Source organism: Oxyura jamaicensis, chromosome 17 (genome assembly GCF_011077185.1).
Source record: "Oxyura jamaicensis isolate SHBP4307 breed ruddy duck chromosome 17, BPBGC_Ojam_1.0, whole genome shotgun sequence".
Classification (NCBI taxonomy): domain Eukaryota; kingdom Metazoa; phylum Chordata; class Aves; order Anseriformes; family Anatidae; genus Oxyura; species Oxyura jamaicensis.
In genome coordinates this window covers 6,646,966-6,671,220 of record NC_048909.1, presented here as the reverse complement: position 1 = coordinate 6,671,220, position 24,255 = coordinate 6,646,966, and the positions used below count along the sequence as shown (strand labels likewise).

At 63.2% G+C, this 24,255-nt stretch overlaps 1 protein-coding gene across 1 annotated transcript; it reads right to left on the bottom strand.

The window, feature by feature from the left end:
- Positions 1–775: 775 nt before the first annotated feature.
- Positions 776–19,662, bottom strand: LAMC3 (laminin subunit gamma 3). The gene is given in 29 exon segments (XM_035341946.1): positions 776–2,534; positions 2,980–3,079; positions 3,256–3,402; positions 3,486–3,685; positions 3,793–3,895; positions 4,183–4,344; positions 4,466–4,610; positions 4,793–4,927; positions 5,163–5,239; positions 5,376–5,581; positions 5,766–5,904; positions 5,984–6,162; positions 6,246–6,388; positions 6,481–6,634; positions 6,963–7,208; positions 7,274–7,474; positions 8,722–8,940; positions 9,141–9,247; positions 9,456–9,654; positions 9,865–10,324; positions 11,362–11,587; positions 11,904–12,002; positions 12,081–12,198; positions 12,642–12,830; positions 13,162–13,328; positions 14,184–14,314; positions 14,485–14,789; positions 18,794–18,998; positions 19,000–19,662. Coding segments are annotated over 29 exon segments (5,463 nt in total). The 5' UTR covers positions 19,450–19,662; the 3' UTR covers positions 776–2,283.
- Between the last annotated feature and the right edge of the window lie 4,593 nt (positions 19,663–24,255).

Sequence of the window (24,255 nt, the reverse complement as noted above, 5' to 3'; positions counted from 1 at the left end):
CCGGGCCCCCGCCCCCGCCGTTAACCCCTTCCCCGCAGCCACCCCCCGGGGGCCGCCTCAGGCTTTTTACCCCTCGGGGAGGCAAGACCGGTGCCCGGGGGGTGTCACCGTGGTGTCGGGGAGCTGCGGGTTTACACGGCGAGCTGGGAAAGGAGCCGACGGTGCGGCCCCGACGGGCGGGACGTGGCCTGGGGGGCTGCCGGGGGGCTGCTCCTCAGCGGTCCTGGGGTGGGTGGGCACCACCTGAAGCCCCTCGGGGCTCCCTTACAGCGTCCTGCAGTGGGGTCGGGGGGTGTTATTGCTCCCTGGGGGTGTTATTCCGGCCCAGGGGTGTTATTCTGGCCCAGGGGGTTGTTATTCCGGCCCAGGGGTGTTATTCCAGCAATATAAATAAATAAATAAAAAGCTGCTGTTTGGGAGCAGCGCCGTGGCGTGTAAAGCCCAACTGGGAGCAACCCGGTGCTCGGTGAGCCCCAGAGCACGAGCAGCAGGACGAGGCGGTTATCACATCGCAGGAGACACGGCCACACCGACGTGTCCTGGCCCCAATCCAAGGTGGGAGATTGCCCACGGCCCCCTCTGTGCCCTTCCAGACTCAGCCAGGCAGTTTTTTTTTCCAAGGCCCCGTGTTAGAGCATTTTCAGGAGGAAGCCTCAGGCGGCCGCCCCGCACCCCAGACCAGCTGCATTCAAGCCCCGGGTGCAGCCCCCCCAGCGCCGTCACGGAGCAGCAGCACAGGCACAGCGTGTGCTCCTCCCGCTGTCTCACACGCAGGTGGATGGGCAGCGATGTATTATATTAAGAATTTTTAGTGGATACAGCTCTAGGCAGGTGTCACCAGCTTAAAAAAGAGAAAAAAAAAAAGTCATTTCCAGGAAGAGCAGGAGGGAGGATGAACCGCGTTCTCAGCAGCACACGCAAGAGGCAGAGGCTTGACATTTCTGTAACAGCAGCAAGTTTGTGTGTTGATCGGTGGCATGTAATTGTCTTCCCAGGGAGACGGTAAGTGGCTGCGGCTCCCTGCCTCTCGGCCAAGCCGCATCACGCTGCTCTCGCTGCTGCGTGGTTTTGCTTTTGCAGAGCTGGCACCGGGCCGTGGGAGAGGAGCCCCCGCCCCTGCGCTCCTGCAGCTCGGGCACCCCAGCTCAGCTTTTGTGCAGAGGTAGGAGGGAAGATAGGTTTGCCCGGGTAGGAAAATCCCTTCCAGACCCCTGGACCCACAGGAGATGGCACTGGGAGAGTCCAAGGTTTGTGGCAGCAGTTTTACAGATAGCGTTACAGAAGACTTTAGCAAGCCTGGTTTCCAGCACCGTGTGTGGAAGAGCACAGGTAAAGCGAGTTAAAAAGTGAACTGTGCTCCAGCCTGGGGACTCGCTTCTGACCTTACAGGCGTGATTTTGCTGTGCCAGCACTACAAATGGGGGGTGGGGGGGCTGAACCCAGCTCCGCTGCCTGCCCAGTCCCATCGAGCAGCCCACGTGTGGCAGGGTGAACCACGGCGATGCCTTTACAGCCACTGACCTCTGTGCCACCCTGTGGGAGTGACACCAGCAGGAGCTGGCTGTGTCCAGCTGCTCCCGGTCCAGCACCGATAACCGCCATGGAGCAGAAGAGCAGGATGCAACAGGCAGAGGATGCCCCCATCTGCCAGGTTAAGAGCCCGGCTTTGCGTCTACTCAGCCCCACTTTCACCCTCCCTGCTGTGAGCTCCCTGCCCTGGGAAGCCAGCAAGCTTTGTGCCCTCCTGGGAGCTCCTGTCTCAGCCCAGAATTGTCCTGATTCCTCTCCACACCTCCGTGACCACAGCCTGCGAGCATCATGCTGTGGGGTGCTGTGCAGCAGGACCAGCTTCCAACATGTTTGTGAGAGCCTCTCATCTCCTGGGGCAGGAGGGACAGCGGCTGTTACAGCCTGGGGACTTTACATACTTGGTATGCTGTCCTAGGAGCGACGGAGGGTTATCTAGCGTGGAGGAGATCTGTGACAGTCCTTCACTCACTGCCTGGTCAGAGAGTGTGAGTGCTGCGTCCCTGGTGGGGGCTCTTTTGTCCCCTGGCCCAGGGATGGAGCTGGGGGCTAAGGTCATGCCACAGAGCGCTTGGGATGCCAAGTCAGAACCAGTGTGGGTAAGGACCCGGGTGTGATACGGTACCGAGGGCAACATGCAGAGCAGCAGGAGGGAGCAGTGCTGGTGAGTGCGGGTGTCCTTCGCTCTGCCGGGCCCTATTGCAGGGGGGCACAGAGGTGACAGGGGGGGTGTCAGAGCAGCCAGCCAGCGCCCGGTCACTGCCACTCGGAGCAGCCCTCGGGGAGGCTCCGCAAAATGTCCTCCAGGTTCTTCTTGTCAGCCCGGATCTCGGCCAAGTCGCTCTCGAAGGCCTGGATCTTCTCCTGCTGCTGCGCCGCCTCCTGCTGCAGCCGGCTGAGCCGCTCGGCCAGGGCTCCCGGCGCGGCCAGGCGCAGCCGCAGCCGCTCCAGCTGCAGCCTCCCTGCTCCCAGCGCCGCCTCCACCTGCGTGCCCTGCTCCAGGTCACCTGGACAAGGGGAAGGATGCGGATGAGAGGCCGAGAGCCGGGCAGGAGAGGGCCTGGTCCTGCTCCAAGGGATCTGACCCTTGGCAGCGGGCAGGTGGGAGGGAGTGGGTGCAGCGGGGCATGGAGGCAGTGCGACTTCCAGTGATCACAGGTTAAAAAAAAATTGGTCTGTGGCTCCAGGCAGGGCCCGAGCACATCTTTCCTTTATGTGTGTGTGATGTTTTCCACCCTTTAACCCTGCCTGCTCCTCCTGGAGATGCCTAGGGAGATCAGTGTCCCCACAGCAAGCCCTGGCTTGTTCTGCACGAGGGCTTTCCCTGACATGACCCCTGAAGAAGCTTTGCCAAAACCCAGAGCTAGCTCCAGCGTGGGGCATCCAGCTCAGCCTGGACAGTGCTGGCCCCAAGCCCACCAAGGGCCTGAACCCGCTCCCGCAGGGTCTCACCGAGGCTGCTCAGCAGGTCGTTCAGGGTCTTGATGTCTGCCATCAGCGAGCCCCGGGCTTCCTGGAGGCTTTTGGCCATCTCACTCACCTCAGTCCCCACCTTGCAACACAGACACCAGGATCAGGGGCGCTGATAACCCTTGGCCACATCCCAGAAACAGCCCCAAGGCATTCCCCACGCTTTGTTGCTCCCGATGCTCTGTGCTGCAGACAAACCCCCTCCTGGCTTTGGCTGGAGACAGGAGGACACAGCCAGCCCCAGGGGACCCGGCTCACCTGCTCTGCTTCCTCCAGGCCCCCCCTGAGCTCCTCAGCCAGGCGCTCCTGCCGGGTGAGCTCCCGCTGGGTCTCGTTGACGCGCATGGCAAGCTGCACGGTGTGCTTGTGAGCCTGCTTGCTGCCCCGCAGCACAGCCTGTGCCCTCTGCAAAGGGACGGAGATGGGGACAGTCACCTGGGGACACCCAAGGGGTCCTGCTCCCCACATCCACATCCCTCCGCTCAGACCTTAGCGCTCTCCCCAGCGACTTGCTTGGCCTCCCCAGCTGTCCTCCTGGCTGTGGTGGAGACAGACAAGGAGTTTCCCAGGATTTTCTCTGCCTGTTTGATCTTCTTCTGGGCCTCCACCATCGTCCTGTCCTGCACAAGTGCCATCCTCCTGCTCAGGGCAGCCTGGCCCTTCCGATGCCCACGCACCTTCCCCATGCCTGCAGGGACACCCCGGCCATCACCAATCCATCCCTTTTTCTCCTTGGACTCCCGGCACAGCAAGAGCCAGGCTGTGACCAGAGGTGCTCTGGCAGGAGCCTTTTACCTTCCAAGCTGGCCAGGAGGGACTCCGTGCCGGAGAGCGCAGCTTTTCCTCGCGAGACTGCCGAGGTGGCCAGGATGCGGGCAGAGCCAGCTCGGTCCCGCAGCTGGAGACAGAAGCGAGGTTGGGGAAGGGACAAAGAGCTGCGCCCAGCTCTTCATGGGTCCCAGCCCACTCCTGCATGGTGGGTGAGCCCCTTGGTTATCTGGGTGCCCGAGCGATGTCTCCCAAAACACCCACTGCTGGAGCAGAGGGGCCGGGGCTCACCAGCCCCTGTTCCCCAGGCGGGAGGCAGCAGAGGGAAGCACCCTGTGTGTCCACAGCTCCGCCTGGCACAGGGGGTCCCCATCTCTTATTTCACAGGGACATCCCCTGCAGGCGAGCAGCGATTACCTGTGTGAAGCCGCGAGTCCCCTGCAGGTCCCGGCGCAGCCCAGCTGCCAGGGTGCGGGACGCCGCGATGGCTTGCTGTGCCGACGGCTCCTGCGTGCCCACCGCCTGCTCCAGTGCCCCCAGGTCCTGTGCCAGGGCTCCAGCCTGCGCCAGCAGTGCCTGCTGCGGGGTGAGAGGTCCCATCGGCTCCCTGAGGGCATCTCCCAGCCCAGGAGGGAGCATGGGGCAAGGATACAAGCAGGAGCCTTGAGCTGCTCCCTGCTGGGAGCTGGATGCTGCTCACCTGCCCTGGAGCAGCCACCTGCAGGAGCTTCTCAGCCATGTCTGCGTTTGCTTGCTGGATGGCGGCAAGAGCCCTCCTGGCCTCCGCTGCCACCTCCACCATGCCAGCGCCCAGCTCCTCCTGCACCCGCTGGATTTCCTCGTACCTATGGGGACAGGATGGGGCCCTGCAGCACTTTGAAGGCACTGGTGGCAGCTTGGGACCTGGGCACGGGGGAAAGGGCCTGAAACACGCCCAGCATGGAGTGCCACCCTGACCAAGTCCTCCTGCCGCTGAAGGTCAAGGGGCTGCGGTGTCCTGCCACCCCCATTCACTGCCAGCCCTCACCCGGCCTCCAGCTCGCGCTGTGCCTCCCACGCCACTCTCCCCTCCAGCAGGCTCTGCAGGAGCTCGTGGCTGGCTTTGGACACATTCAGCGCTCTCCCAACCATCACCTCCACTTGTGCTGTGGCTTCCCCGTGCCTGCAGGGAGAAGAGCACCCAGAGAGGTGTCATTGGGATCGGCCTCTGGGGAAGAAAGGCCACCCCACGCCCCCCAGCTGGGCAGGCAGCCCCCTCTGCCTCTGCGTGCCGGCATCAGGCAGGGTCAGATGTGACGGACAGACAGGGTCAGATTGCACGGACCAGCTGGAAAGGGCACGGAAGGTCCCTGCAGCTGTCCCTGCTGGCAGTGCCACGGTGCAGGATGCTGCCGTACCTCTCGGCCAGCACCCGTGCCTCCAGCGCCAGGCGGCTCCAGTTGGTGGGCTGCGGAGGGATTTCCTGAGGAATCTCCTTGAAACACAAGAAGCAGCGGTGAGACCCCGAGGCTACACCCACGGGTACCCCAGGCTTTCCCTCTCACCCCCCTGTGCTGGTGGCATCCCACCCCAGGCCAGCCACCAGCCCCTGGAGCCTCCCGAGCCCGCACCGTGGCATCCAGGGTGTCGGCAGCGTGCAGCACCTCCCGCTGCGCCGACTGCAGCACGGCCCCGATCTCCGACAGCAGGACGCACGTCTTGGGATGTCCGTGGTCGGAGCAGCCGCTGGCCTGGCTGGCGTTGCTGAGACGGCTCCGTGCGGCGCTCAGCACCCCCGCCAGCCGCCCCACCTGCACGGAGAGCGCGGCCCGGGCACCTGCGGGCAGTGCCAGGAGCTGCTCGGTGCCCGCATGGGGCATCTCCACCCTAAGCCTGAGCACCCCTTCTAATAAAAAGGGAGAAGAGCCCCTCCTGGGCACACCGAGGAGCACAGAGTCCCTGCAGGGGTGACAGGAGGCTTTCTGCTCCCCCCCGTGCTGGTGGCAAGTGCTGCCCCATACCTTGCAGGAGGTGCCTGCCGGGCAGCCCATCTCCCCTGGGCGCATCTCCCAGCCCCAGGGACTGCCCCGGGTGGACGTCACAGCTTGGGCTCTGCAGCCATTCCTCCATCTCCTGCAGCTTCGCCTTCAGCCGGTCAGCCTGTGGGCGAGACGGGGGGCACGGTGACACAGCGCGGGGGCTGGGGCGCTTCACTGCCTCGGCAGGGTGCAGGCCGTACCCCGTCCTTCACCAGCCCGTAGCAGGAGGGGCACGGCTGGCAGCGGGAGCTCGGCGGGTCGGGGAAGAAGTTGGCCTGGCACTGGTCACACTTGTAGCCCACGAAGCCGGGGCGGCAGACGCAGGTGCTGTTCTCGTGGCACTGCGGCGTGACGGAGCCCAGCGGGGAGCAGTCGCAGGCTGCAACGGTGGCAGGAAGGCATCACTCTGCGGCTGCCAGCCCTGTTTTTTGGGACCGAGGTGCCGTCCCCCATCCCGGTTACCTCGGCAGCCCTTGGCAGAGAATCCGAAGAAGCCGTGGTCGCATCTGTCACAGCGCAGCCCCGTGACGCCCGGCTGGCAGGAGCACTGCCCCGTCAGCGCGTGGCACCCGCTGTCCCGCGACCCCGCCGGGTGGCACTGGCAGCTGGCACCAAGGAGCGGAGGGTGATGAGCAGGCAGCAAGGACAAGGAGCAGGAGCAGGGCCCCTGCTGCCCCTTTCATCGTGCCCCACGCACCTCTTGCAGCCCACGGTGGGCTGCAGCCCGTAGTAGCCGGGCTGGCAGAGCCCGCAGGTCCTGCCCGTCACGTGCGGAAGGCAGCGGCACTGGCCCGTGATGGGATCGCAGCCGTCCGGCCCCAGGGCTGAGCCGTTGGGGTTGCAATCGCAAGCTATAGGAGATAAAATACTGCTTACATCCCAACAAGGGGCTGTCGGGTGAGAGAGCAGGAATAGGGGCTGGGGGCTGAGCCCCCCATGCTGTATGGGGTCACGTCTCTCCATCAAACAGAGCTTTGGGGCTGAGCCCCTGCAGATCAGGATATCCCTGGGGAATGAGGATGGCAGTGGAGAGAGAGGACAAAAAGCGGTTCCTGAGCTTTAGGGGCCAACCTGGCTCATCAATCGGCCCCTAAACCCAGCAGGCATCCCCTCTGCCTGCCCTGCTGGGAGGATTTTGGCTGGGGTGGGATGGGGGGAGCAGGGCCAGGCCATACGTACGCTCACACTTCCCGGCGGGGCTGGGGGCCAGCGCGTTCCCGTAGAAGCCCGGCCGACACGCCTGGCAGTGCTCGCCCATCGTGTTGTGCAGGCAGCGCAGGCACCGGCCGGACTCGGTGTCGCAGTTCCCCACGGCGTTGGGGTCCACGTTCCCGTGACACTGGCAGGGGGTGCAGGGACGCACGGGGCCCCTCTGCCCCAAGGGGTCCCCAAAAAACCCATCGTCGCACAGCTCGCAGCGTTTCCCTAAGGAAGATGAAAAAACAGGGAGGGTCCGGCCACGCCGGGCTGCCCGCAGCCCCCTGGCCCACCCCAGGCTCACCTCTCTGCCCCGGGGGGGCAGTGGGTGCACACCACCTCCCCGCTGCCCGGCACCTCGGTGCAGGGCGAGCGGCCGGGGCACGGGCAGGGCTTGCAGTCATCGAAGCGCCCTGCGAAGGGGTTCCCATAAAACCCGGGGCTGCAGCGCTCGCAGGAGGGTCCTTCCGTGTTGTGCAAGCACCGGCACTGCCCTGCGAGGGGGAAAACAGAGACGTGGGTGCCGGGAGGGACGCGCAGCTCCAGGCAAGGGGCAACACTGGGATTGCACGTTCCCAACCAAACGTTTTCCCCTCCCTGCCCAGTCCTTGCTCGGGGGGAGGATGATTTGCGAGGGATGAGGCGGGCGCAGAAAGCCCTGCCACCGTGCACAGGGTCTGCTGGCGCCTGCAATAATCGGCACCACATTTCTCAGCGACGAGCAGCCCCGGTTCCAGCCCGCGTGGCCCCTCTCATGGAAAACACGAGCAGGCGGCTGCGACCCAGCAGGGAGCGAGCGTCTCCTTGCGAGCCGAGCCGGTGAGTCACAGCCATCCGAAGACAGCTGGGAAGAGGAGGAGAAGGAGGAGGAGGAGGAAGGATGCTCAAGGACCCCCCACCTCCAAGCAGCTGCTTTGCTTGACTGGAGAGGGAGAAGAGGAGCCGGAGGGGTTGGGTTGTACCAGGCGGGTGGTGCGGGAGGGAATGGGCATTTCTCCATTTTCCCCACATTTGGGTGGAGTCGGGCAAAGGAAAAGAAAGGAAAAGTGGGTGGCAGAAAGGAGTGGAAAAAACAGCAAAGGGAAGTGTGGAGGCTGGCTCGGGCTGGCAGCGCGAGGGCTGGGACATCAAAGGTCTGGCCCCATCCCCAGGCACTGCGCAGCCGGCGGTGCCAGCCCCGGCTCGGCGAGACAAGGGGTGAATTTGCAGCCCCGCTGCTGTGTTTCCACTGGCAGGGCAGAGGCACTTGCTGAGGAAAACGCCTCTTGCAGCCCTTCCCATCCCAGCCATAAACTATTGTTGTTCCTTTCCGCAGCGAGCCTGCCAGCAAGGGCGCCCGGGCCAGGGGCCCTGTCCGGGTACCAAACGTCTCCTTTCCAAGCTCTTCCCAGCACCGATCTCAGCTGCTGCTTCCTGCAGGGTTGGACAGGCAGCAGGGCAGCATCTCACAAGCCTCTGATCTGCATTTCCCCAGAGCTGACGGCCAGCAAGGCCACGAGGCCATGCATGCCATGCAGCAAGGCTGGTGCTAGATTCATGTGACCACCTCCAGCTCCAGGGCAATCCTCCCCTTCCTTGATTAAAGCCATGCACTTTGCTGGCAGGAGAGCAATTCAGCTTGCAAGTTCCAGGCATTGCGACCTCCAGGATGGTTTCCAGCATCCCTCAGAATAAGCAAAGACAAGGATTTGTTACCCGTGCATGCCGCAATTCGGCGAGCAGAGGGGCTGGGGGTGCTCACCTGAGTGGGGCTCGCAGTCCCCATGCTGGTTGCAGGCGCAGGGCACGCAGGCGACGAAGGGGCCACCGAAGGGGACGTCCCGCTTGAAGCCGGGAGCGCAGGACTGGCAGAACTGCCCGGTGTATCCCGGGGGACACGCGCACTCCTCCACCCAGCCCGCCTGCACACCCGGCCCGGGGCGAGCCGACGTGAGCCGGACCTCGCTCAGCACCAGCCTGCCTGCGAGAGGGGACAGCGGCGTGAGGCCAGGATGTCCTCTGGCCCCTGGCCCCGTCTCTCCATCCTGCATAGAAATGCTCCAGACAGCCACAGGAGACCCCAAAATACCCCTGCGAGTGCCTTTTGTCCCTGTTTCACTGCTGCTCTGCTGTCCCCAGCCCCAGCTCTGTCCCTGTGGGGCACTGTGCAGAGCCACCCACCTGGCCCGGGGCTCACGCGGAGGCGGAGGGCGCTCAGGTTGGAGAGCAGGCGCTGGAAGCTGAAGGCTGACAGCGAAGGCTGCGTGCCCTCCTCGGCCTCGTGCAGCCTGTTGGAGAGGAGGGAGGGAGGAAGGGCAGCCAGAGGGACAGCTTCCCACCGCAGGATGGCTCAGCTCCCCGACTGATGGGGCGCATGGTGAAATCCCCAGGGGGGGGGCCTGGAACAGAGCTGAACCCCCAGCACTAGGTAGCCTTGGCAAGATCCCCGAGTGTCCCCAAGTCACCCAAGAATCCCCAAAGCACCACGAGAGCTACCTGAAGGTGACAGCCTGCTTTCCATCCCGTGACTGGCTCTCGCTGCTGGACATGGTGACCTCCATCCCCTCACCCTCCAGCACCAGCTGGACGTGGAGCAGGGGCGCCCTGCTCTCTGTCCCGGTCCCGTTCCCCTCTGCTCCCAGCAGCAGGGTCAGGGGCTGCCCATAACTGAGATGCTGGTTCTGCAGAAACTTCTCTGCAGGGGGAAAGAGGAGGAAAGTCTGAAGGGTGTGGATGTGCCCACTCCGCTGGGTCCCTGGCATGGTTCTGTTCCCACCAGCATCGGCAGGAAGCAAAGCCTGCGGCCACCCTCCTGCAGCAGGGCCAGCTCCAAACCACCCAGGTTGTCTCACGAGAGCACTAGGGGGGCAGCAGCAGAGCAGGACCCCAGGAGCCCAGCACACACCTGGTGCAAGAAAATCCAGCGGCTCCTCTCCATCCCTCTCGGTGCTGATCTCCCCATCAGCCCAGCGCAGGGACACGGCCGCGGCACCCACTGCTGCTGCAGCCCAGCCCTCCAGCCCTGCGGGAAGAGCACAGTGATGGTGCAGGGGTAAAGGAGTGTAGTGAACCCCCTGTGTGCCCAGCACCCCAGGGTGCTGCTTTTGGGGGCTCCATCCCTGCCCCTGAACCTCCCCACGGTCTTGTAAGGAGCCGGCGCTTTGCAACACCCTGCTCCGCTCGGGCCCTGTGCTCTCACGGTGGCCCTCGCTGTCTCCTCCCCATCTGTTTGTTTTCTTAGATTTGGAGGAAATTGTAATCTTTAAACTTTCGCCCCCCTGCCTGTGCAACAGTTCAGAAGTTACTGTGGGCTGCAGAACGCAGGAAGCGCAGCAAGGCGGGTGTAATTGCATTACGTTGGTTTCCTTCGGAAATGGGTTCAACTTTCCCCCGCTCCCGGTGGTTATTTATTTCTGGCACCCCCGGGACAAACACTTGGATGTTTTCCCCCCGGATACCAAGTGGGCTGCCCTGGATTATCAAATCTCCCCTGTTTGGGCTGCTGGCCCCTTCACGCAGCACAGGAAACCTCAGGCTGATCCGGCTCAGCTGCAGATTTGGGGGCATTTAGGGGAAGGGGGCTACAGGAGCACATATCGCTGCCACCCGGCAGCACCGAGCCCTGCAGCCTGGCCCGGAGCTTTGGAAAAATCTGTCCCGAAACGAGCAGCCCGAGGCTGGCGAGACTGCCGCAGGAAGGAAGCGGGGAAGACGCGGCATAAAGCCTGGCTTCTTTTCAAGGCTGTGCAAGACAGCAGGACAGCAATTGGCAGCGGGGCTGAAACAGAGACGGGATAAAGGCTCACCAGAGCCCTTCACCCCCGCCTGCTCGCTGGCCCCGCACCGCTGGGGTGTGGGTGAAGCACCCCATGGCAGGTGGGTGCCCGTCCCCACAGCGGGTGCCCGTACGGTGCTGCTGGTGGTGCCGAGGCGTGCCCGTGCTGCGCAGCAGATGGCAGGGTTTCCCCGAGCATCCCGCACGCACGCAGCTCCGGCAGCCACGCACAGCCCTGGCTGCCGGTGGGAAAATCCCCCCCTGCTCCGTCCCAGCCGCAGGCAGGGAGAGGAGAGGGTAAGGGGAAAAAGCTCCCACCGGGTTCTGTCCTTTTAGTTTTTATCTTTTTTTTTCTTTTTCTTTTTCTTTTTTTTTTTTTTTTCCAGTGTTCTCGTAGTGTGCCAAGGAAGCCGTGCCCAGCCCCGCAGCACTCCCCAAGCCCCGCACAGCCCCAGGAGCACAACGGGATGGAGAAATGCCCTGAGAAGCCTGGGAGAGCCTGCCCTTGTGGAGCTGGGGCAAAAGCAGAGATCCAACAGCCAAACAGCAAGACAGAAAATATCCCCTCTGACCATCATCAGCGTTAAGCCGAGCAGGGTGCGCAGCCCCAGAGGGGGGGACACTCACCCCCAGGGTTTCCAAACCTCCCAGATTTCCTGGCCCACATCCGTGCGGCCGTGCCCCCCGTTTTTTACCCGGGGCCATGCTGTCGGTACCTCGGCTGAAGTCGGAGCGCACGTGGGTCACCTCATAGCTGGTCGCTGCCGTGCAGACAGCGGAGTGGCCGTAGCAGAAGCAGCTGGTGCAGCCGGCGGGGTTGTGGGGCTGGAGGTTAAACCAGCCGGGCTGGCACCTGGATATGGGGACAAAACAAGAATACATGGCACGAGGCGAGTAGGGGACAGCAGTGACACCGGGGGGGGGGCACAGTGGTGGCAGCTGCAAGTCAGCCCAGTCCCAATGGTCCAGAGGGATGCAGCCCCCAGCCTCACCAGCCTCCATAAGCAGTGACCCCACAAGATTTCCACTGCACCCATCCCTACAAGGGGCTGTGCTTAGGGGCTGGGCAAGCAGCCAAGCCCCACAGCAGCAAAGATTCCTGCCCTGAACTGACCCCAGCCTGGAAAGGGGCCGCGGTCTCATCCCCGTCCCGGTACCACGGTGCTGACCTGTTGCACAGGTGCCCCTCCACCCTCTCCTTGCAGGTGCAGTGTCCCGTGTTGGGGTCGCAGGTGCCCACGCTGCCGGCGGGGTCACAGGCGCAGGGTCTGGACGGGGTGAGACAAAGACGTGAGACGAGCCCCGGCCCCATCCCGTGCCCCCACCACGGCCGGGCTCCCCCTCACCTGCAGCCGCCCTCGCTGAGGCTGTGATAGCCGTCCCTGCAGCGCTCGCACTTCCAGCCCGTCACGTTGGCTTTGCAGGCGCAGGTCCCCGAGCTGTCACACTGGGGATGCAGGGAGCCTGCAGGGACCCGGCCAGCCTGAGTGATCCCCAACCAGGGGGAGACCCAGGGGGGTGACAGGGGGACCTCATTCCCAAGGCCAGGGTTGGTCACACATGTTACAGTGAGGAGCCTGCCCTGGGTAGGGCGGCTCTACCCTCTCGGGGTGATGGGAGTGTGGGGAATCGGTTTTGTATGATCTGGCAGCTGCACAAATCCCCACAGGGCAGTGGGCAGATGGGCAGCGATGGCCACATTCACTCCTCGGGGCGCAAACCCCTATCTGGGTCTTTCCAGAGTCCCACCCCATCTCCCAGCCGAGCCTGGCAAAACCCAGCGGTACAACAACACTGGGACAAGCACAACGGGACATCCCCAGGCTGGGTAGCACCGACCAAACCCTTCCCTCCCACACCTTCCCCATCCCCAGCAGTGTCTCCGTGCCCGGCAGGACCCCACACACCTGCGGGGTGGCAGTGGCAGGGCTGGCAGGCGGCCCGAGGCTCCCAGCGGTAGTGGTTCTGCCGGCAGCGCTCGCAGCGGGGCCCGGCCGTGTTGTCGCGGCAGTGGCGGCAGTGGCCCCCGTGCCCGCTGCGGCGGTACAGCTCCGGGTCGTAGAAGCACTCCTCCGAGCGGCCGCTGCAGTTGCAGGCTGGGGGGAGGCACGGGGGGTGGTCGGCAAAGGCTGGGTCCCCGGGGGCCACGGGGATGAGCCCTGGGGGTGGGTTGGGGCGGAGGGGATGCTCGGCTCAGCAGCACGAGCTATGGATGGTGCTAAAAGTATGGCACCATGCTTGGGGCAGATGGCTGCAGTCGTGGGGTGAAGACATGCTGCAGGGGCCGTGCTGTGAATGGGGGCCCTGGGGTGTAAATCCTCCCTCCCTGGTCGGAGCAGCCTTGCAAAATGGTGCGGGCGCTTCCTTCCCTCACTGCACACCGCGACCGCGCCGCCAGCCCGTGCGCAGCCCCCCGGTGCCACTCACGGAGACACTCGTTGGCGGCCTCGGCGGTGCCACGAGCCCAGGGCCGGTCCTGGTAGAAGGGCTGGCAGCGCTCGCAGTCGGTGCCGGCCGTGTTGTGCTGGCACACGCACGCCAGCCGTCCCGTCTCGTCCGGCACGCACTCGCTGGCGTGGCCGTTGCATTTGCACCTGAGAAAGACCCCGGCGTGGGGACGAGATGCTCTGAGCACCACTATGGGCTGCAGTGGGATGGTGGCCACGTTGCTGTGGCCGTGGGGCAGTGACAGCTCGGGCTGTGACAGCTCGGGCTGTGCTCGCACCGAGGCCGCCCGCCTTGTCCCCGAGGCGCTGCCGGCCCGGCCAGCTGGGAGGTCACACACTGAGGGTGGCCCGTGAGGAATGCTAACCAGCTCCAGCTGCCGGAGCCCAGGAGGGTCAGAAAGCAAAGAGGGCTCCCGGCCAGCTGGGAGCATCCCTGGCCTCGCTGCTTGGGGGCAGGCGGCTCTCACCGGGGTGGAGCGTGGTGTCTGGTGGCCCATTTCCTAACCCCCTGCCCAGGGAAGGGCGCTCACAGCACAGCACCGAGCGGGCACTGCCGATGTCTCTGTCCCACGTCAGCTGCCCGACCCCACCGGTGGCTGCTTCAGCTCCTGGGGCTGCAGCTGTGCTGACCCCACCAGCATCTGTGCCTTGGGACCGCTCTTCCCCTGCACCCAGGGGCCAAGCAGAGCCACAGGCGGAGCCCCCGTGACATTAAAAGTCATGGGGCTGGGAGAGGGGAAAGCAAACAGAGCTGGTGGCAAATGGAGAGGGCTTGGAGGGAAAGGTCTCCTCCCCGTGCAGCTCAAAGGGCTCCCCACTTCAGCACTGCACTGCCAGCTCCGGTTTGCAGGTGGAGAATCCATATGCACATCTGAGTAGTTTGCCCCCAAAATGCAATTAAACAAGCCTGAGCTGGGGAGCAGCTGCCACAAGCCCCACGCACGCTCCCGGAATGATTTCCAACCCTGCAGCCTTGTCCCGTCCTGCCTGGCTGCCCCTCACCTGCCGCCCACGGAGAAGTCGGAGATGGCGTAGTAGTAGGACTGCAGCACCTTGGGGTCCTTGAAGATGTCGTCCCCAAAAGTATTGAGGCGGTTCAGGGAGATGAGCAGGTCGGTGACGGTCACCCACTCCTGCAGGGAACATGCGGAAGGCGTCTTGGAGAGGGGTCGGGGCCACCAGCTCCCCACCCCAACCAGGTCACATCCTGCACCCATCCTGACCGGGGGGGCTCAGGACAACACGCGTGCTTCCCCCCAAACCCCGGTGACCGTGCACCCACCCCTCTCCCACCCCCATGCACCTGCAGCGCGGGGCTCCCGTCAAAATTGTAGGCGCTGGGCCGGCCCTCGAGGGTGGAGAAGGCCACGTTGCCCCCGCTCAGGGGGGAGATGTCGCTGAATTCGTCGGTGCAGAAGGCCACCTGCTCGTCCTCCCCCGGCCTCAGGTAGTGCCTGGGCTGCTTGCCGTAGGTCTTGTGGCAGGACGCGCTGTAGTACTGGAAGGGCACCCAGGGCCCGTCGGCGCGGCCGCGCTTGTAGATGGCGAAGCTCTCGGGGCGGCTGGTGTGGAACTTGAGCCGCACGTAGGTGATCTCGTAAGCCTTGCCTGGGGACAGACCCCCCCCCCCCTGCGCCGTCACCATCTCCTGCCCTCATTGACACAAAGGCCTCCAGGGACAGGGGCAAAATTGTCCCAGCGCCCTGTCCCGTGAGGCTGCTGGCATCACCCTGCTCTGCCGCCCAGGCCAGGCACCGTGCCCCTCTCCCCACTGCAGTGACAGGGGGGCACCCGCAGGGGTTGCACGGCCCCATGGCGCTGGTCCCAGGGAGCACATCCCCAGCCCACATCCCCTGCAATCGCTGTTTCCACCTGAAACCCACCCCTTTCCTCCCTGTCTGCATCTCCGGAGGCACAAAGAGCTGCACCGTGCAGCAAAGTGGCTGCTCAGCTGGCAGTGACAGCTCTGTGCCAGGCGGAATTTGCTTTCCTCCCGTCCAGCTGCCCTTAACCAACTTCTGCTCCATGCAGCCCCGATCCTGCCCAGCCCCAAATCGCCTCTTGCCCCCTCTGCAGCCTCCCGGTCATTGCGCGGAGGCACCAGGAAGTTTGCATGGGCCAGGAGATGGTGCAAAGCCAGCTCTGCCCAGCAGCTGGATGGGAAGAATCAGGCCCCCGGCACTCGTCAGCAGCTCCAGAGCCGCACTGGGGACAGGATGGAGAGGTGGAGGGGGTCAAGGCCGGTCCCTCTCCAGGGAGCTGCACGCCGGGGTCTGGCACTGCTGCTGGCTTTGCTGGGCTGAAGACAAATGGAGGATGCCAGTCCCTAGAGTGGCCACACAGCTCTGAAATCACTTGAAAGAACTACCAAAAAGGGGAAATATACCAAAGCGAACATCAGAACCGTTTAATTGCCAGAGATGAAGGAGCGGCTCAAAGACTGGATTGCTCCATAACAGCGCCGCTCCTGACAGCGCGAAACAATTAGCTGCGAGGTTTTGGCTTTATTTGAAAAGATAATGAGTTGGGAATGTTAGAGGGGTTATTCCAGGACTAGGAAAACAAGCCTTTAATTGGGCCCATATGAATACTGTCGCATATGTACCGCGATTTGGCTGTGGGGGAGCCAAGCCAGCCCGGCTACCGGCGCTGGGGAAAGCAGCTGCCTCCCATCAGGGCTGCGGGGGGACGCGGGATTAAAGGGAGGTGCCCACGGCTGGGAAGGGGCTGGAACAGCACGGTCATTGGGGGCTACCCCATTGCCTCTGTGCTCCCCTGCACCTCTCCCCAAATCCACCAGGCCCTGGCCTTGCTGATGTTTTTTGGGGTGCCCCCTGCCCCAGACCCTGCAGGGAGCCCCAGCGGGCGCCGGTTCCCAGACAGCGCAGCCCCGGGGGACGCCTACCAAAACAGAAGGGTCGGGGCAGTCGCCTCGCCGAGCACTTTCCTCTGGGAGAAGGCCGGAGCTGGGAGCTGTGTCAATAAACAGCCCCTGCCCCAGGCGGCCCCGCTGCGGGGAGGGGGACGGGAGGGCCAGGGAGGCCGGCTCGGGGTCTGGAGCTCGGGCGGAGAAAGCTCGCTGCAGTTGTCCTGAATGAACGCGTGCTTTCTCCAGACAGTCCCTCTAATCAGCCAAATTGCAATCGCTTCCTCCCAACAAACCCCGAACACAGCCCGTGACCGCAGGCTGGATGTCACTTTCCTGCAAGGGAAGGTTTGGCACGGACCGGAGAGGGGCACGCCGTGGGGTGGGGACACCACGGGACGGGGACGTGGGTGGGCACGCAGGTGGCCAAGGGAGGGGATGGCAGCACCAGGATGCCCGTGTTCCCCTCTCCGTTGTGTTATCTCCAAGCAAAGTGGTCACTCACCTCCCCTGGGGGTGAAACTGCAGCTGGTGAAACACTGGGGGGCTGTGGGTTGGAGAGCTTGGAGAGGAGCACGGGGGACAGCCACCTCCAGCCCCCAGCCTCAGCTCCAGGAGCCCATCGCTGGCTCAGATCCCGCAGGAAAATCAGCATCAGGGCCACAGACACGAAGATGCTCCCTTCCCCAGCACACCTACATCCAACTTTCACACCCGGGGAGCTGCCGAGGAGCCACCCGAGGTGCTCCGGTGCCTTTTGCCTTTGAAGCCTGCAGATATTTTGGGTTCCTCCCTGCTGCCTGGCAGGGGAAACGCAACAGCCACAGGCGCTTGAGGTTATTGATCTGCTCTGAGGCCTGTGCACTGTAACGGCACAGCCGAAGCCTTGCAGAGAAGCCAGACTTAAGGGAGGATAATCTAATTAATGCCAATCAACAGCCTACAGGTAAACACACGTCTCGTCCAATTCATTCCAAACCTTGTTTAATAAGCTCCCCTGGTAATCGTGCTGGGGGCCCTACAAGGTGCCTGGCCACATCGGAGTGGGACAAACGGGCTGCTGGGGACACGCCACGTGGGTCACGGTTGGCATGGGTGCCAGGACGTGTCCAGGGCCATGTCCCAGGGGCTGTGGGGCTGGGATCAGCACAGCCCATTGGGCTTTTCCCCCATAACCCAAGTGAAAGCATTAAAACAACAATAAAATCACCTGCAGCTGGGACATGAACGGGGCCCAGGGGCACTGGGAAAGGTGAGACAGCAACGTGCTGGGCACAAAAACGGCACTTTTTAGCACAGCAAGGTATACAAGGCATATAGGGAGAAGAGGCACCAGCTCTGTTTGCAGAGGGTGCGCTGGCTCAGGGAGGGGTGCAGGGACCAGGGCTGCAGAAAAGCTCAGTGCAGCATTAGGGCCTAAAGGTCCGTGGGGAACACGGGTGCAGGGTGCACCAGGGCACCGCCAGCCCACAGAGGAGCTGAGAAGAGGCAGGAGGAAGGCAGAGGCTGGAAAGCGAGCCTTGCACTTGGGGTCTGGGGCATGCAACGTGCCAGAAGCCTGCATGCTCTGGGGTGCTGAGCCAGGACCAGTGTCTGCAAAATCACCCAGCCAACCTGGGGATGGCTACTGGGGGCACCGGGGGCTTGCTCAGCAGTGCCAGCTGCATTCAGGTCACCTATACCCGATTCTGGGGTGGCCCCATCCTGTGCTAGGTGGGAGAGGGGCCGGCAGGTCCCCTCCTACGGGGTGCGCAGGAGCAGGGCCGGCTCCTCCAACTTCACTTCTCACACACGGTGGGGAGCCCTGCCCAGCCTGGGACACAGACCAGATGTCTGCCCGCTCACAGAGGGCTGGGAACGTGGTGACCTCCACCCAGCCGGGCAGCTCCTTGTCCCCGCAGGGCACAGACCCGGCCCCACGCAGCGCTCGGCCGGCCCCGTTCCTTGCTTGTGCCGCTGCTGCTGCAGCCCCTCGCTACCCCCCTTCAGCATGCAGATGGCAGGAGACGGCAGAGAATGAAGATTTTACAGTGCTGGCTGGTAGCCAAGATAGTTTAGATGGCAGCAAAATGTAGGGAGGAAAAAAAAAAGAAAAAAAAAAAAATGAAAAAACTTTTTAAAATGCCAGGCATGATCCCATAGGCTTTACGCACCCTCTGAACATGCAGGCTTGCCCAATATTTAAAACAGAGGGTCAGATCTCAGCTGGGGAAACCTGCTGGGGCTCCATGGTGTTTGTACAGCTGTGATCTCCCCAAGATATATGGGGCATCCCCGGCAATGTGCTGGGATGGTGGGGAACGGGCTTCGCACCCCCAGTGCTTACCCAAGGCATACAAGGCTCCCAGGTGGGTGGTGGGGGCACAGGGACCTGCCTGCCTCCTGCTCCACAAAAATACATGATCTTTACGAAGAGGAACAGGGGAGTGTGTGGCCTGGGCACAGCTGGGTGGGGAGCAGCACGCGGGCACGGCCACCGGCATCTGCCCCTTGTAAGGGACCGGGGCTGGGCTGCGGGATGGGGCAGACCCCCCCCACACGTCCTCCCAGCCATCCATCAGCAGCACTTAAAGGGCACCTCCCTCCTCGCACCCCAAAAAGTGGAGGTGTGGACCATCCCACCTCCCACCCCAAACCAGCACTGGGATGCCGGAGCACCACCAGCTCCCACCCAGCTCCCACCCCCCCCCCCAGCACCCGGGGGGGGGGGGCTCAGCACCCCATGCGCTCCGCTTCCCTCGCCTACCCAGGTGGAGCGTGATGTTGACGGAGTTGGGGTGCTGGATGCCGAAGGCCATGGACTGGCTCTGCCACCAGGTGCTCTCCTCCTGGCTGTGGAAGTCGGTGAGGAGGGAGGCGTTGTGGTGCAGCCGGGGGTCGGAGGCGTCGCAGCGCTGGCACAGCTGGCTGGCGTCGCGGGCGCCCATCTGCAGGCAGTAGTCCTCGGGGGGGCGAGCCGCACGTGTTGGTGGCCCGGGCGGCACGGCCGAAGGCGGCGTTCTCAAAAACAGGCATGCAGCGACGGGGCTGGCCCCGGGGGTCGTGGCAGGCTGGAGAGCCCCCCGCCCCAAAGCCCAGCCCCAGCAGGGCCAGCAGGCAGAGCCCCCCCAGGTTGTGCCATGCCGGGGCTCGCCTCGCAGGACGCTGAGGCTCCTCCGGCTGGCACGGTGGGAGCAAGAGGGATAGAACAAAATGGGATGGGATGGGAAGGGATGGGATGGGACAGGCCCCCCCTCCTGCCCGGCACCTCCTCTCGCTCCGAGGTCCATCTTGTGGAAGCTGCTGGGAATGTCGAAAGCTTTGCGTGCGGCACTGGGCTGCGGGGTGGGAGCTTCCCCCAGGCCACCCTGGTCCCCAGGCTGGGGGGCTGGGCAGATCAAGACCCCCCCCCGGCTGGTGCATCCCCACCCCATCATTTTGGGGTTGGGGGGGGGGGGGGTTGGGTCTTCGGCTGCTGAGATGGAGCTGAGCATCTCCATTTCTCAGCACCAGGGGTGAGCCCGCGGGGATTCCCTCCCAACATGGGGGGGTTTCCTTAGGTTGGTGAGGGTCACCAGTTTTTTCACAGCCTGAAACCCAAGAAGGGTGTGGGAAAGGCTTTGAAGCAGACCCAGCACCACCCCAGTGCCCTCTTCTCCCCCACACACTGACCCCACAGCTCCCCATCCACCCCAACCAGTCGGGGTCTGTGACCCACCCCGTGCCCCCCCCACAGCAGCACCCAGAGGTGGGGGCCCATCCCTGCCTGCTGCCACGGGGCCAGCCCTGTCCCCTGAGCCAGGGAAAAAGGCACGACCCCATGGGGTGGCCAAACCAGACCCAGATGGCCACCAAACCCCTTCAGCAGGGCATCCTAATTGCACAAACACCCTGTGCCAAGGGAATCCCACTCAGGACCGTGGCACCCTCCACCAGCCCCGCTCCACACTGGGTGCGCTCACAGAAACGGGGTGCACAGGGGAACCCCGCCGCTGCCCCCGCTCTGCCCACAGAAGCACGGGCAACTTAGCCCTCATCTATAATTTAAGCTCGCTCCCTCCCTCTCCCTTCCATTCTTATTTATTTTATTCTCCTTCTCTGTGCGCGCTGCGGGGAGAAAGCACCAGAGGGGAGCTGTGAATCAGAGGTCTCGGGCAGCGGCGCCGCTTCCAAGCCCCATTAACATATATTGACCCGGGCCCTGACAGCTCCGCCGGAGGGGGCGAATTTCCCAGCGCCGAGCCTTCCCTCGCTGCCTGGGAGCCAGTGGCAAAGCCGCTGTCGGGCTCTGGGGAAGAAAATAAAGAGGGTTTTCAGCTCGGTATTCACCCTGAGCATCTCTGCCACCAGCCTGCATGGGTGATGCTCGCCAGGTGTTGTGCTCCAGCTGCCAGCTGCGTGCTGGAGAGGTGCTCTCACATCGTGGGTTTGGCACCCCACAGCCACTGAGACCCTCATGGCACAAGCTCTTACCTGTCCCAAGGTGATGCTCCATGCTCACCGTGCCCAGGACGGGTGCCCTGGTCAGGATCTGGTCCCGCTTTGTGGCCTGGCACTGCCTGGGGGGCAGCTGCTGCTGGTGTCTTGGCTTGGAGGCTGGCTGGAATCATCTCACCTCCATGCAGAGGAAGCAAATTCCCTCCTGTCAGGTTCCTTCGGTGATGGGATGGCAAACTGGGGAGGTGGGAGGCCTGTTTTTACATTTATCTCCCCTCAGTCCTGGTGATGAGCAACCACCCCAGTGCAGCTTGAAGATCAGCCAGGGGTTTTGGCCCAAACCCCATCCCCATGAGTGTCCACCAAGGACAAGGTTAAAAAAAATAACTACCACACCCAACTTCAGGCCACAGGAACAGCCCCAAATAACCTCATTTTCTCTGAGAACAAGATGCTGGAGCCAACTTTCCTGCACTAGGAAACCTTCCAGGTCAGGGCAGTGACTTCTGACAACAAAACCCGAGCCCACTGATGTGTCCCCTTCCCCAGCCAGGACAAAGAGCTAAAGCAGGCAGTGGGGAGCCCCTTGTCCTTCAGGACGTGGAAGAGCTCGGACAGGGATGCCCAAAAGAGCAGCCAGAGCTGGGAATCTCCCCATTTCCCCCAGTAGAGCGGGGCCCGACCTCAGCTCAAGTCCTCTGCACCCAGAGGGGTTTTCACTTTAGTCCAAGCGAGGCAGAGACGTGGTGACCAAGACCAAGGCTCCTGTGCCCAGGCACCACCGGAGATGTCCTCGCAGCCCAGGAACCTTCTGCCCTGGCATGGACCTGGCACCTCGTAAGGGTTAAGAGCCATGGAGGCGGTGGGGAGAAAACGTTCTTCTGATTTGCTTAATGAACATTAATTAAGAAGACAGAAGATAGCAGATTCCTTCAGGGTAGAGATGAAAGGCCCGTTAATTAAATCTGGAGAGAGCGCGCGGGGCCGACTGATCCTCCTCCTGATCAGACCTGACAAGGCAGGCACTGGGGCGGGAGCGAGGTGTGCGAGACCCCGCGGCTCCGTCCCTCCCACGACCCCGCACACAGCCAGGAGAGCGGTGGTGGGAGCGTGGCAGGGCTTTGGGTGGCACCTGGGCACGGGCACAAGCTTCACCCCAACCTGGTGCCACCACCTGGAGGGCAGAGGTGGCTCCATGCCCTCCAGAGGGACCATGGCACCAGGAGGCAGCCTGGCACGAGGGATGCATCGAGGGTCTGCAGCAGGGTTGGGCACCACGAGGTGGGCGCGTGCTTGGTTTCCAGCAGATCCTTCCCCAGAAAGGATGAGCTGCCCTTGCTGTAGCTGGTTACGAGGCTCCCTTGGTGAGCTCCATCCTGAGGAAGAGGACAGGGGATTTGGTCACCAGGCTTGGCACTCTGCCCCATGTCCCACCTGCCCAAGGCTGCAGGGTTTGGGTATGGGATGCAAACAGGTGCTGTGAGCAGCTTGGGAAGCTCTGGCACCACAGGGATGCCCCGAAGGAAAAGCACACTCGGCCTGGCAGCCCCTCTCCTTCCCACCCAGCCCTGGGATTTCCACCCTCCTGGAGCAGCTCAGGCCACCAGTAAGTTACCAAAATTGCCTTTTCTGCCCATAGCAGAGACCCAGGGCGAGCAGCCCGCCTGCCTCCCACACCCACATCACCTCAGCCCCTTTCAGCCCACGTCTACTTCTAAAAGCAGACAGGCTCAGCACCCCACTTGGCACCCCTAGGGCAGCAGGGGCCCGACCTCCCCATGCTGCATCCTCCAGGGTGGCATCGGGACAGTGCTCCATCCTCCTGCTCCAAGCACGTCCTTCCCCCATGAGAGGCACAGGATTAGGGGCAGGCTTGGCCAGCACAGCCGCAGAGCTCAGCTTCTCCCCGGGCACACCGAGGTGGGCACAGGGCGAGCATCTCCAGCACCAGGGGCTTTGCAGCAGGGTGATGTGGTGGCCCTGAGCTGGCACCCCATCCTCGGCTCCACAGGGAACGGGATGAAGACCCTGCCGAGCAGGAGGTGTCACATGCAGAGTAAATAACATCTGGAGCATCTCTTCATTGTGGCAGCTTATTTTGTAAACCCGAACTTTGCAAAATGTCATGAAACGGAGAAATAGGAGGCCTGGGATGAGTAAATCTCCGTTAGAAATTCCCCAGGACGGCAGCAGTCACATTCCCGCTCGGTGATGGCACATCACAGCCCAGCCTCATCTCGGGAAGCAGGGTCGTGCACAGCGCTGATTGCAGAGCATATTTAATTAACGCGGCCATAAATACAGCGCAGGCGATGCCAACCAGACCGTGCCGTGGCAGGATGCTGCGGCGCTGCAGGAAGTTTTGCCAAGGCAGAAGAGGAGGGAGAACAGAGGCAAAACCTGGCTGACTTGTTGCCAAGTCCCTGCCTTGCCATAACATTTGTGTGCCTCGGGGTGCAAAAGGAGAATGGGACAGGGATGTGCTCCCTTTCTGGAGCTGACCGTGCCCAGATTTTCTGCACACGTGCCAGGCAGAGAAGAGGAACATCCCAGCTTCTCTCAGCCTGACCAGCTCTCCATCTCACACACGAGTTGAGGGACCCAGCCCAGGGACCCGGGGTGACACCGAGCCCTGGCTGTCCCCAGCACGCACATCACTCACCTCCTGATGGCCTGGGAGGTCAGGACCACGAGCAGGGGCAGCAGCAGGATCAGTCGGTTTCAGGCACAGCCAAAAATGCCCTTTCCCTGCTCGAGTCCATCCGTAGCTTAACGACCCCCACAGAAAAGCTTGGGAGTCCCTAATCGCCCATCACATTATGGCTGCTCACTGAGGCCAACCAGCACAAACCTCCCCGCAGCCTTTCTAATTAACGAGCAGGAGCTGAGGCTCTCCCAGCCCAAAGGCAGCATCTCAGCTAAAACGGGCGGCCTCCCTTGATAAACCCCCGTAATGGGCTTGTTGGCATCACCTGAGGCCGCCTCGTCTGCTAAGGAGGCTCATCTGTCCCTCCTGCTCCACCTCCCCATGCTAGCCCATCTGTCCACCCGTCCGCCTGTCCATCCCCACCACAGCAGGAGCCACGGACGTGCCTGGCACGGTTCCCCCCCTACCCCTGTGCCGTGGTCCCGAGCCCCGGGCGCATCCCCGTTGTTCCCCAACACCACGGGGTGCCCCGCGTGTCCCCGCTGCCAGGAGCGGGGTGACAGCTGAGCGGCACAGATGCCACCAGATGGTCACCCCAGACAGATTCCCAGCTAAACCCATAACCCAGGGAAGGGGCTGGAGCCCCCTCGTTCGCTAAGTGACCCCCCCCCCGGCCCCGTGTCACTGCGATGAGCTGCCCCTCCACCACGACAGCCCCCAGCCCTCGCCATCCGTACGAGCGGCTGCAGGACGCTCCGTGACAAATCAGGGAGTGGTTGTCGTCCTTTAGACTTTAAAGCAGGAGAAATAACCCCCATAACGTGATCTACCGTGTCCTTATCCCAGCGCGTGGCGCCCCGCACTGGGGCCGGGGCTCTGATTTTGTATTCTCCTGGGAAGCGGTGCCCGATCCTATTTCCACAGGGATTTCAGCCGTCAGCGGCTGAGCTGCCACAGCCCCTCTGCAGAGCGGGGACAAACCCAGGGGCTCAGGCTTGGGTCACCCCGATGTCACTGGGAGCCCTGCATGGCTTTGTCCCCCCCAGCAGCGGCTGAACTGGGAGGCACTGGTGGGGACTGGGAGCCCAGGGAAAGCATCGCTCCGGGCTGAACGTCCCTGGAGATTTCCACTTGGAGCGGGACTA